Raw genomic sequence first — 12,338 nt, 5'->3', positions numbered from 1 at the left:
AAAAAAAAATCTGAATCAAAACTGGAAACCCACTAAGTGGTCAAAATGTCTAGGACACTTTGGTAGTAATGTTTCAGCACAGCTTTTACATATGGATCCGTTGAAAGTCTATTATTTCATGGGATTCCTATTTAAATATTTTGGTATAATTTCTTTTCAGTCGAGCTATTTTTGGCTGGTAGCTATCTGATCCATTATTTCAAGCAGCCACTACTGGTAAAATTTTGAAAGAATTAAGAATTAAGATCTGAGTTTGACATGACAATGACATGTTTCAATTTAGATGTGTTAATTGCTATTCATCTTGTTAATATATGATTTGAAATAGACTCCTGATTCCATTATACTAATGAAGGAACTCAAAAAAGTGGGGGAAAAAAGATTTCTTCTGTGATAAATTAGGGGATTGAGAATTTATTTGTTGAGGGGGTGCTCCCCACTCTCTAATTCTAATGGCCCATGGTCCTTTAGCTGTAAATATTTTGGAACATAGCTAATGAGAGCTGGAAATCACCTGATGCTTTCTGCCAGATTCAAAATTTGTGTCAAAACATATTCACATCATTTGTGAAACTATAACTATAAAGAAGATTAAATATAATCAATATTAAACAACAGTCATCAAAAAGATAATGCCATGTTTTCTGCTATGTAATTCAAACGGTTCTGTAACTTACATGCCACAGGCCTTTTCCACATGGAGTAATTAAGTAAATATATAATGGAAGAAAAATTTATGCATATTTTCTACAGTATTCTGCTCAATATTTTGGGGACTAAGATTCACACATAAAGTGTACTAGAAAAGCTGCCAAACTTTCCATTTCCATATCTGGAAATGGCATGTCTACAGTAGAGCAGGCTCTCTATTACACACCCTCATGCTGTAATGTCTAATACTAAACTTTTTTCTTCACATGAACTGTAGAGCTTTGTGCTGCTAAATAAAGGAACACATTTTCCCACACTACAACTTGATGTAGTTTAAAGAAACTGTCCTGATTTACACCAGTTGACAGTACATCCTACACAACCTGTGACATCTGAGAGTAGTAACTATGGTGGTAAATGGCATCACTATAAAAAAACTCCCCGAGCTCCAGCAATTCACCTTGTGACATTTACACAATTTAATACTGCTTATCACTCCTAATCAACATGGGTGGTAAATCATTGTATTTGAAATGGAATTACTGTCAGTTTAGCTCTCGTCATTAAAATTTGGGCAGTAATTATGTGTCCTGGGCTCTCACTCTCCATGTGGTTAACAGAATGTAGAAAAATAAATCATGCAAGAGTGCATCTCCTAAGCCACCACAATCAACATACCTTTACAGTACAGACCAGGCTATGTAAGAAAGAAAGTGCTTTGCATATCCTAAAACATTGTTCCTGAGCAGGACTGATTGGCCAGAGATGAGCACCCTGTTAGTGTAGTTCTGTTTGTTTAGAATTAGCTCAAGTGAGCATAGGTGATGTGGTAATGCACAAGCATACCAATCGTGTGAGCCAATATTTTCATTTTATCTGAATGAGAAGAAAGGAACAGTGCCATAGCTGGAGAAATATCAGTTTTGCCTTCTGATTTTCCTCAGTGACACATATATTAAAAGAAACATCCAATAGATCCATCTTCACGAAAGTGTACAACAGATTGTGCTCGTTTGTTGCCGTTCTTGGACTTGTTTTCTATTTCTTCCCATTTCCAGATGTGCTTTTTTGATCGATGGAGGAAAAGAAGAATGCCCACAAATGCAGTGCTTCATACATTCATTTATGTAGTGTAAGCTGATTGAAGGTAGCAAATAAATCCATCCTAAGAAATGAAAACATGAGGTTCCCATCTCACCTTGAAGTGGGGAATCTCTAAAAGAGCCTTAAATATGCAGCCCTATTTAGATGTGATGATGATGCAACTTACAGAAGACAGCCCAAAGCAAACAAGCATCTATTTTATTCCATATTAGAGAAAAGGAGTGTATACTGAAAGATACTATATGAAATACTCACATGTAACCTCGAAACCTACTTAAGTCATTGTTTGGCTTCTCACATTCAATCACACTGGTGAACTTCAAGGGGTCAAATTCTGAGTCCTAGAATAAAAAGAATGTTCATTATTTAGAGCAAAGACTTGAAAATTATATCCAAAATCACTTTAATTTCTAGTTTTTGTAATATAATAAAATCAATTTTTTTTTTTCCAAAGGCAATGAAAGCAAGGTGCAGACCACTGGAACTGAAAATCAAAGGGACTGGGGAAAAAAAAATCCTAAGATGCCTCCTGAAATCTCCCTAACAAGGATCACTTCTGTTCTGCAACTGGAAGATGCCAAATGATTTTGGTCTGCAGTGGAAAAATCAAATTTACCTGAAAAATCTCAAAGTCTTAAATACTATCATCATCCTTCATTTTCAATGAAGCCAGTGAAAATTTAGGACAATGTAAGTCAACACACTGCCAATTATTAAAAAGCTAACATGAGCTTTCGAAATATTGGCAGGCCTTCTTAATTGCTTTATGCCAACAGAGATGAATTAGTCTACTATAGTAAATTACACATATAGCAGAATAACTTTTTCTTAATTATCACTTAAAAACCTTCTTGATTGTCTAGCTCATTACTCCGAAGCTGGTATTGTTGCTGACTATTTAAGTTTACCTGTAATTAGCACCTTGTTGTGTTTGAGGAAAAACATAGTGCCACAGCAGAATTACTTTGTTAAATGAAAATCAAGGTTCTCCTTTTTTTGCTAGCTCAAACTACACATTGAAAGCAGACATATCTGATCCTGGTGCTGCAGAGAAGGCTGTTTATCTCCATCAATGAGGACAACTTTTAAAAAACTGCTTTGCATAGCATTTGAAGCAAAGAACTAATTGTAAATTATCATATTATTAAGCTTTCAATAGTGACAGCACTTTATATGTTATGTTTTATAATTGTTTTGCTGAGCTGCTGGAGACCCCAACCACTAATTTTTAGAGTAAACTTGTGAGAATAGTTGACTGAGAACCAGTAATCACAGGACAAAAACAGTCTTACTGCCAGTTTCTCTGAAACACACAGGTGTCTCTGGGATTTTTTGATGTTGACTCTACTCAGGTGAAAGAAACCAGACTTTGAGTAAGAGATAAAAGAAACTAGAGGATATGTCAGGATCAAAACCAACACTCTCCATTTTTCTGCTGGTTACACCTGGAAGAAAGACAGACTTACAGTATATATGTGACAATTCAAACCACCCACACCTGAGACTTTTGAAAACCTTTTCTGTATTTTCAAGAAACACGGGATGATAAAGAGAACTGTGAAAATGGGCTGTCACTTAGACACAGCTACAGCCCACTGGAGGAATGAAAAATTTTGACGTGCAGAATTCAGCTTGTAAACAAGGGCAAAAAAAAAAAAAAATAGAAACAAAGGACAGCTCTGAGTTGAGACTGCTTTGCTGACAATCAGACTCCCCAAATTACATCAAGGTTGGCAGTCAAGAACCTGAGCCTTAGCAAGAAATAACACCTGCCTGTTGTCCCAGATGATTTTTTCTTTCCTTGCCCCAGTATGTTCCTTGTCAGAAGAAAAAAAATAAAAGGTATAGGAAAAATAATCTACAAATATCCACTACTGTAGCTTAAACTGCATTTATAAATTGGATGGAATGGGAAACATTTCTTTTCTCCTTATTATAACATAATAGATATATATATAATACATTTAATTTAGCACAAATTTTCATTCAATGGTCTTCAAAATGAAAAGAAATAAATCCTAACATCTTTGATGAATGTCTGTGAGGGAATCCTAGAAACACCTAATAATAAAGCCCAGTGTAATCAAATACAGGTTTTGCATGGCTGCTGAACTCGGCAGACACAGTGTGGTTGGACACATTACCTTCTAGAACAGCTGGACAGCTGAATTCCCTTTCTGCTAAGAAAGCCTGCCACTAAGGTTTATATTCCACAAATAAAGATTAAAAAAAGGTACTTAAATCTAGAGCCTCCTAAAGTCTTCCCAAGAAAAGACAGATCTTGTCAAGATCAGAGAGAACTAAATGTACTCAACCTCCCTATCAGTACCATGCAATATTGTCTCTCTCCCTCCTTTGTTTGTTGATTTCATTTATGACTCAGTTTTGGAACTAAAAGTCCTTTATCATTAAATCTGTCTGTATATTTGTGTTCTGTTACAATTAACTTGAAATATGTGATTATGGTCTTTACCCAGATAATATCTGGGAGTGAAAATCCAATTAGAATGGTAGTTTACATAAGGAAAAAAAGCTGATGAATTCTGATTTATGGCAAAAGCTCTTTGGTTTATTAATAAATCAAACTGCTCCATCTCTTCCCTATGAAATGGAAGGGCAAATATACACTGTATATTACTGCTGATGACACTGTTTTGATGTGAAAATACCTTTTGGTAAATGAAAGAACAAATATGTTAAACACAGCCTGTGTGTGACTGCTTTCAGTGGTTACAAAGAAGCACAAATTTAATGTAGGATTTCAAAATGATCAAAGTTTTGCTCTTTTTAATGCTGATACTCACACTTCGGCAGAAATTGAAACACAAACTGTGATGATATTCTCATGTATTAGCAGCTAAGACAATCTGCAGTTTGACAGAAGTTAAAGCCAGAAGCGTTGCTTTTATAGTGCACAGATTTGCTGTTTTTTCTTGGTAAAAGTCCATGAAAAAAAATTCTCCACCACTACCTTTATTTTTCTCTTACACTGAACTTCTGCATCACTATTAAGACACAAGAAACAAGCTCAAAATATGGTCAAACATCTAACTGGCCCAGACCTTTGTGTCGTAGTCACCCGATGTGCCTGACTTTGTGTATCTTACTTCCCGCTTGGAGAACTGCTGGGCATTAAAGCTGTCCCAGTACCAAGAGGGATGAAAAGCTCCATGCCTAGACAGACTGCAATCTCAGATGAGGCTTTCCAGTGCCTAATCTCCCTGAAATCTTGACTTCTGCGGTGTTCTCATCATCCCCCTGTGCACATCAGCAAGGCTGGGTCATACACAAAAAGCAGCTGGGGGCATTTTTTTAATTTTCTGAAGGCATGGATCATTTTTTATCTGGTACCTCAGCAGCTGTCCCAAACTTTTGCCTTGTGCACCACTGGCCTGCACAACTGACTCTGGCTGATAAAAACTGGGGAGAGATTCACTGATTGCACAGAAGTTCCCCAGAGTATTTTACAAAACTGTAGGGCAGCAAAGGCCAGGGCTAAAGTCCGTTAATGTCAGTCATATTATTTCTGTTGAACAACCAGTTCTACATTAGCTACAATGTACATTTTACTTGCTATGACTATTTCTAAGGATAAGCCCCATAAAATAAAGTAAAGCAAAACTTACTGCTTTCACTCAAGGCAGATGTTTTGCCACTAGGCAGTGCTTAACCTGGAGCCCAGACCCATGCTCTAATAATTTACTATGCTTCAGAAGAGTATTAAATTAAATTATGCTTGAGATATATTGGAGGAGTAAAATCCACTTCTTGCTCAACTCTTCTGCCATATTATGTCATATCAAAATGAAAAAAAAACAGGAAAAGAAAAGAAAAAAAAAAAAAAAGAAGGACTTTGATTCAATAAAAAACTGACTTCCATCAAACCCCTGACTTCACTTTTTGATTTTGCCAAGATAGCTTTAGTCCACTGCTTTTCTTGGAAAAAAAAAATGCTGACTTCTTAGGAAGTCAGAATACCTTCATAGGTATTTCTGAAAGTTTGAAATTTGTCAAGAGGACACATGGTGATACTTACATTGGGTATTTTATATACGCAGGGATTCCATGGAATGTATTTCATTTCTTCAGGACTCCTATTGCTAGAAAAATGTTTAACATCCTATACATATATCCCATTTCTTCCACCTTCTTAAAGCCTCAGGAAATTCATTCTTAGTCTAAATGCAGCAATGGAAAAGCTCGTTTTCCTTACATAAGCAGACCTAATCAAACTGCAAAAACCTGCTAAATATTGATTCCTTCGAAGTTGAATTTCAAATTAAAGTTAAATTGCAGATGCAAAGGGTTTTGTGACTAGCCTTTTAACAATGCACTAGCTATTAAATCTGACAAAAGGTTCCACTTAAAACAGTATCTTAGGTCTCCAATGATTGGGCTGTGTCTTAAACCCTAAAAAGACAAAGTGTTGAGGGGAAGAAAATGTTACAATGTCTTTATAGAGTGGGAAACCAACAGGTAGACAGATGAAGACAGTATAAAGATTTGTCACAAAAAAGCAGACTGTATTTAGCTGTCTCCAATATGACTTTGTAGCTTCAGCTGTAAGATGATTCTGAATCTCCACAGTGAAATGCCAACCTTTTCTGTTCTGCTGGCAACCTCACGAAACTGTCATAGCTCAAGAAGCAAAGCATGCCAGATGAGTCAGTTTGACAATTACACAATGTTCAAACAACATATTTCCCTTCATTAAATGCCTGTTGTATGGGTGATTTAATAGCCTGCTAGTGATATTAATAATGCATAGTTATTAAAATGTTTTCCTTTTTTCATCTGCCCTACTTTACTGCTGCAGAAACCTGACTTTGATGGTCAGTCCTTCCCTGCAATAGGACAGCAGTGGGTACCCAGGATGCCCTTGGGTGACAGCGACAGCGACCCGCTTATCACATTGTGTTTACTGGCTATGCTGGGGATCTTTTCCAGACTTCTCCCTGCAGTGCAGGTCTGATGAGGGCTCTGGGATTTGTTTTGGCGTGTATGTCTGGAGGAAACAGAAAAAGGAGAAATGGAGTCATGGGGACAACTCAAAGAAAATATTGAATAGACAATAATCTGCCTCAGCCAGAAAAATAGCTTTTCCAGTTTAAAAGCTTTTAAGTGCACTAAGAACTCGTCCTGTTAATGCATTGGTCCACCCTGTTACTGCTTTATATAGAAAAGCAGTCTGTCTTTACCATATAAAACCTGTCTTTTACCCTGTCTTTACCATATAAAATTAATCTGACCTTTTATTAGTGTGCAACTGGAATTACATACTGATGGTATCTATCCAAAGCATATGAATTGTTTATATACTGAAAGAGTGAAATGTTTTCATATCTAAACTGCATAAGTCTCTATGGTACAATTTATCTGTGCCACTAATTCACAAGAAAAGGAAGAAACAGTTGGATCTACGCTGTTTAGGAACTAAGAAGATTCAGCTGCACAACATAATTTAACTATTCTGTTTTTCACACTTAATACTACTACTATAATTTGATTTTTTTTCAGTATTGTTTGTTTAAAAGTAACACATGTTCATTATCCAGAAACACTGGAACAACTGAGCAAGTCAAATACATTTTAGGGAGCTGATCTTCCTCTGGCTGACCAGAGTTTTCCTCTTTGTAGAAAATAATATGAGGGAACAGGGCAATATCCTGGCTGCAGGAAAGAAAATGTATTGCTTGCAAGGCCTAGGAAGATCCCAATAATTCTGTAACAGCCAGGTGAAGAAACTGCTGTTAGTCAATCACAGAACAAAAATACCAAAAAAATATGTCAACAACACTGAAAATACACACATGCAAGCTTTAATGTCCCTCAGGATGATGGCGACCCTTAGCAATGCACTGAAAATTATGGTGGTGTGAATAAATTAATTTATGGACCATAGTAGTGCTGGAGAGTGGTAAGGGAACAGTGTATGTCAAGGCTGAAATACAGACCTTAATCTAGACAATTAAGAAAGTGGTATCTGCCTGTTCCAAAAGCCAGTCACTGAAATAAATGAATGGGTGCATAGTCTTTAAGAGCCAACCTCAGTATTAGCTCAGTGCTTCAACTAAACCACAAACCAAGCCTCTCAAGGATTCCCAAAACTCTGTGTACAACCCACACTGCTACTGCAGAGGCTTCTCGCTTCATGCTCATAGACAGATGTAACTCTCCCCACTCTCCAGAGCTTTCTCCTTTCTGGAAAGATTTCTAGCAGTCTTTCTGCTCCATTTCTACATGCTGGAAGAAAACTTCAGTTGATTAGTGGCAATAACATTGCATAGTCATTTTAAAGTAGTAGCACAACAGTTTAGATCAGCTTCTGAATATACCTCTCCTGCTCCTGCTCTAGTCCAGACTGCTGGACAGTCTGACTTCTCGTGGGATGAAGTTCTGCCAGAAGAAGTGGCTATGGAAGGACTAAGATCCTTCACCCAGAAGACAGAAATGCCAAGCACTGCTTTTACATCATTCCACAAATAAAACCCAAAACATCGGAGTCCTGACAGGAAAGAGAGTGGTTAGTAATGCAAGGGTTTTCTTGTGAACAGTAAAACCCAATAATAGCAGCTGCAGTGTCAGGATGCAGTTAAACACACCGAAGTTTGATGAGCCTTCCTCAGCCTGAAGACAGGGAATCTGGATAAAAGCAGCTTTACCTTATGAAGTATCATGTTTAAGAAATGTCTCTAGGATGTGAGGGAAACCTGTAACATACACCAATTGCCTAAGGAACTGAGAAACTGAGCACCCGGCAACTGCAGGGGAGCACAGAGGGAAAGAAGCAGTACTAATGAAAAGACACCTTTTATTCCAAATACTACAGGGCTGCATGTATATCAGCACTATCACAGTTTTGTTAGCCTTTCCACAAGCATCTCCAGCACGAGAAGGCGTTACTATTGATCAAGTAAAAGGTGTTTTAAACAAGGCGGTGTTACTTTTAATCAACTAAAAACTCCCCAGGCTGGACAGGGGCATGCTGTCTTCTCTTGGGTTCTTATTTTTATCAACATTTATCATCACATGCCTGTCCTACTGCAAACATGGCATTCAGAGTGAACTTTCTCCGCTTAATCCCAGCTGTTTCTGTTCTTGTCTCTTAGCTCTGTGGACAGGGTGGAGGTGCAGCTGTGAACATTAACAGTCACTCTGAGGCCAGCAGGCTGTGGTTGGCATACACAGAACAGGGGGGAAGTTGGGATGGCTGCAGAACACTTTGGTTAGCAGCTTCCCCTGTGGTCTATTTTCATTTGCTATTTGTTCTACCGAACAAGCTCCTTTGCAATCAACATGTTAAAGTTACCTCTAGCAAAATGAAGAACACCTTCTCAAGGAATTAAAGGGTGCTTAATTTTTCAGACACCAGCTGATTGCATGAATCTTATGAAAGGAAACTCACAATGGCCTTGTCAGTTCCAAAATTAGCAAATTATCTGGGGGGAACGAAAATGTATTGTTATGGCAGAGACTGAGGTTTGCTTCCCTTTTTAGCTCTCTAGATAGCCTCATACTTCAGGCAAGCACAATGACTACAAAGTTCCTGCATAGTCTTGGCTTCAACAGTCTGTATGCTTTGTTCAGATAAGTGTGGAAATCAAACATACATGAATATGTATATGAATATGACCTGCTGAATTGGATCACAGCAGCATAGCAGAGCCTATTACTCCTGTGCAGGCTTTCCTCACCACCTCTGCACAGAAGTGAACTACTTGGGACTTCTGCTTTGATACAGTCTTCTGCCTTGATTTGGCCTGTTAGACGGGTAAGGAATTGGCTGGATGGCCACGTCCAAAGAGTTGTAGTCAGTGGTTTGGTATCCAGATGGAAACCAGCAAATGGTGATCCTCAAGGGTTTGTATTGGGGACCAGTACTATTCATCAGTGACACAGAAAGTGGGATGGAATGCACTCTCAGAAGTTTGCAGATGACACCAAGCTGTGTGGTGTGTTTGGCATGTAGGAGGGAAGGGTCTATACAAACCTCATGAATAAGGCCATGTGCATATGGGCTGGGGCAAATACCATGATCAGGTACAGACTGGGGGATGAACAGATTGACAGCAGCCCTGGGGAGTAGCACTGGAGATACCAATGCATGAAAAATTGGACATGAGCTGGAATTGTGTGCTGGCAACCCAGAAAGCCAGCTGGCATCAAAAAAGCATGGCCAGCAAGTTGAGAAAGGTGATTGTTCCCTTCTACACCACTCTCATGAGACCCCCACCTGGAGTGCTGTGTCCAGCTCTGGTGTAAGTAAGACATGTAACAGATAAGACTGGTTTCAGAGGAGAGACACAAAAAGGATCCGAGGGTTGGAACACTTCTCCTCTGAAGAAAGGTTGAGAGAGTTGTGGTTGAGCCTGGAGAAGGCTCCAGAGAGACCTCATTGAGACCTTTCAATATATAAAAGCAGCTTTTAAGAAAGACCAAGAGAGACTTTTACCAAGGCTTGCAGTGACAGGACAAGGGGAAACATTTTTGAACTGAGAGTAGATTTAGATTAGACAAAAATATACATTTTTTACTAAAAGGATGGTAAATTACTGAAACAGTTTGCCTAGAGAAGCTGTGGATATCCCATCTCTGAGGTTTCAGATTCAAGTTAAACAGGGCTTTGAGAACACTGATCTAATGAAAGATGTCCCTGTCTTTGGCAGGAGCGTTGGATTAAATGGTCTTTAAAGGTTCCCTTAGAACCCAAATTACTCCATGATTATATGATTCTTATGCATATATTCATTATTATAAGCATTCAAAAAATGTGAGATGTTGAAGGGCAACCAATGAGAACAAATGTCATACAAAAAACCAACAGGGATAACATCAATTGATGAAACAGCTAGTTTCATTTTTCTTCCATGTCATTATCAGTTATCTAACCTAAAGATCACAAACTTCCTGCGAAGTACCAGGAGACAGATTTTTGTTTCTTAGTAGCTGACATGACCCACCTCCATGCAGCTACTAGCAGGGCAGTCATTTTTAGCCCTTCCTATTATACTGCAGCAGCCTGTAAGTCAGATCCCCATGATCTCAGCCATACAGGCCACATTGCTGTACAGGTAGATGAGGCCATTTGGGGTGTACTTTTCAATCTGTTTTTAAATCAAGTCATACCAAAAATATAATATGCAGAGAAGCTTGGAAAAGTTAATGAGAGGAAGGGAAAATGCTTAAGACAACTAATATGCATTTTTAATCAAATTCTCTTTCTCTTGGAAGCCAAAAGGTTGTGTTCCCTGCTTTGATGTACCATTAAGAAAGCTGAATTAGGGTATTAGCACTGCTGTCTATAAATCTCCATGCACAACTGATATTTTTAATTCAACACCAAACAGAAGTGTAAGCACTATAGTGCTGTGTGGAGAACAGTATCTTGTCCAGTCACGTACCTGCAGGACAACCACAGCTCTCTCTCTCCCATGAGCACACACTCGTAATGGGAAGTATCTGACCATCACAAAGTCATAGCAGAGCTTGAAAGTATGAACCCAAGTATAATCAAGGAACAGAAATGTTTATGGTTTCATTGAAATATCAGTTTTGAGACATACAGCCAGCCACTTCCCATGTTAAGTAATATTTCTATGCAAATTTCTAATGACCACCATGGCTTATCACTACTAAACTGTGTAAAAGACTTGGAGGGTAGCAGCAGGTGGAGAAAAGAGAAGTGGGATGAGAGTTCACATCCTTGATGCTGAAATAAATACAGGAGTTCCTTACACTGTTCCTCTGCCACTTCTGGCAGAAAAGCAGACCCCTTCTCCACCTCAGTACTCTCAAAGGACAGTGAGACCCCACCAATGTAATTGGGGTTATATATGGTTCGATACTGTGAACCCTTCTGCTCTGGAAAAGGTCTTTCCATCCTCTCCTAACCACCGATACTGCCATCTGGGGTTCTGGTTTCAGAGACCAGTGTAACATGATGTGTTTCCAGCTCGAAAATCCTGGCCCTAAAATCATGAGTTCTCAGTGCTACATTACAAAAACTCATTTCCAAGAACATATATTCCAGGTATTTCCTGTTTTCAGGCCAATGAATGGCTAAGGAGTAAACAGTTCTAGAAATAAACATTTATTCAGTAAAATTGAATTAGGCTATATCAGAAAAGTCAAGAGAGGAAAAAAAAAGGAAAATCTCTTCTTAACTTGCTTTAAATGTAAATGTTTACTTTTCTATAACAGGAAAGCAGTACAGCAATTTATTTTCTCCATGGACCTGAAATGCTCTTTTGTTTTCTAATACTTTTTCAGAGAAAAAGCAAAATGGAGAAATCCTGGGTTATTGATACAGAGAATGAAATTTCCTGCCTCTACAGAGCTTTGATGCAGCACAAGCACTGGCATAATACATTTCCTTACATGGATTTGCCAGTGTTCCACCAGTGCTGGAAGGATTACCCTAGGGATGAGAGGTCCTTCACAGCCATGACAGTCAAACTTAGATTCATCAATTTAGCCCTTTTAACCTACATTTAAACACAAAACCAAACAACTAATGCTAATGGCAAAAGTCAAATACTCAGCACTCTTCAAACTCTCAGGACTCTCTTCTACTCACCCCCTCC

The 12,338-nt window shown here is 38.4% G+C and overlaps 1 protein-coding gene across 1 annotated transcript in view; it reads right to left on the bottom strand.

Annotated features, from left to right (window-relative positions):
- The window catches only part of ATP10A (ATPase phospholipid transporting 10A (putative)), a 111,258-nt gene that overhangs the window by 47,946 nt on the left and 50,974 nt on the right, over positions 1-12,338 (bottom strand). The window contains exon 3 of the mRNA XM_068182680.1: positions 2,011-2,096. Coding sequence (XP_068038781.1) covers positions 2,011-2,096 — 86 coding nt within the window. The remainder of the gene's footprint in view (positions 1-2,010; positions 2,097-12,338) is intronic.

Source organism: Anomalospiza imberbis, chromosome 2, assembly GCF_031753505.1.
Source record: "Anomalospiza imberbis isolate Cuckoo-Finch-1a 21T00152 chromosome 2, ASM3175350v1, whole genome shotgun sequence".
Lineage (NCBI taxonomy): Eukaryota > Metazoa > Chordata > Aves > Passeriformes > Viduidae > Anomalospiza > Anomalospiza imberbis.
Note: the sequence above shows the minus strand (reverse complement) of the source record. Positions and strands in the feature narration are given on the sequence as shown.